A 1,491-nucleotide genomic window follows, 5' to 3' on the forward strand; every position below is an offset into this window, starting at 1 on the left:
TTTCTGAAGTAAAGTTCACAGTACAGTGTTTGCAGTTTTTAGGAGTACCTGATGGCGTTTCAGATCTGTTTTCAGTTTGTATTTTCTCCAAGTTGTTTGTATAAGTCGTGCCGCTCTTATTTCTTTACGAAGATCCAAAAGTCTTGCACAGAGAAATGACAAATAGGTAATAACCACCTACGAGAAAACATAAAAGATGAACACAGAAGAACAAGAGAGAACCCAAAGCCTAATATACTAACATTTTCTGAGACACTGTTGGTTAGAAGAAAACATAAACCAAAAAAACCCTTCACTTACCTTTTCATCTGGAATTGTATTTGACATATCCGAATGATGAATCATAGTAGGTATTCCACCAAGATCTCTAACTGCAGAGCTGATCAGCTGAAAATTTTTCTTTTCATTTTCCAAGAGCTCTTTGTGTAACGCTGAAGCATTTTCTGTTATGCAAGTGGCAGAGAAAGAGAGAGAGAGAAATTAGACATAGCAAAGGGAGAGAAATGAGACATAGCAAAACCAACAAAAAAACCTGTCAACAAAAAGGAACTAACCAGGATCAAATGCTTTAGGAGACACATCCAGAAAACTAGCATCAGAGTCCGAGGATGAGTTTAACACCACTGAGCCAGTGTGCGTGCACTCCACAGTCTGCGTAGTGCGCTGACAGATCGCCTCCAAAGGCACATAGCAAGGGTGGTAGTGGTGGATCAAGTAACATAACACTCGGCCATCTGAGAAAGACACGGTAAAATTCTCCACCTAGTGGGAAAAAATAGAAATAATTAACTCTATAGTAATAGGCATAGATGCTAATGTTTTACAGTCCACTATTCATTTTCTATCATTGAGAAAACTACATTTTCTAACAGCATCAACGCATTCTACAATGTATACCCAAGGTGCTACCACATTCACACTTATAAAATACTAGCTATTTTCAATTAAAATAGAACTTCTTTATCTAGAACTGATTTAAAACATAGATGATACATATATTTGACAATCCTTCTATGAATAATACTTGTTCAAAGTATACAGTTTACTATTTATAGTCAACTATACTCTCTATCATTGTTCCTATTTTATACCCTTTACCGGATAGTTCATCCTTGTGTGTCGGGGACGATTTTTTCCATGCTTTTACACTAGAAGCTATATCTCATTCAGAACTAAAGTATCACCTTAATGAATGAGTCTAGAGAAATCACCTTAGATAGTTCTCTCTTCCTGCTGTCTTTTTCTGTGCTGGTGACTTTATCTGTGTTTACCTTCATAAAAAGGATGTGATCCTTTGGGGTCCCTGCTGTACAATCCTGCTGTACAATCCTATCAGATTCCCCACTATTGTAGGCATTTTTTCTTTCTTAGTGATATATGCAGTTACAGAGCATTATATGAGTCAGTCAGATGAAATACATTATATGAATGATAATATCCTAACTCAACTTGAGGAAAAGTTTATAAACTAAATTACTTAAGACATACAAT

General features: G+C 36.0%; 1 protein-coding gene across 1 annotated transcript in view; it reads right to left on the minus strand.

The window, feature by feature from the left end:
* The window catches only part of ASPM (assembly factor for spindle microtubules), a 50,976-nt gene that overhangs the window by 25,100 nt on the left and 24,385 nt on the right, over positions 1–1,491 (minus strand). The window contains 3 exon segments of the mRNA XM_045298078.1: positions 49–177; positions 301–443; positions 555–930. Of these exon segments, the coding sequence (XP_045154013.1) occupies positions 49–177; positions 301–443; positions 555–930 (648 nt within the window).

The sequence above is a fragment of the Echinops telfairi genome, unplaced genomic scaffold (assembly GCF_000313985.2).
Source record: "Echinops telfairi isolate 266 unplaced genomic scaffold, ASM31398v2 ScPeMD7_7424;HRSCAF=8462, whole genome shotgun sequence".
NCBI classification, from domain to species: domain Eukaryota; kingdom Metazoa; phylum Chordata; class Mammalia; order Afrosoricida; family Tenrecidae; genus Echinops; species Echinops telfairi.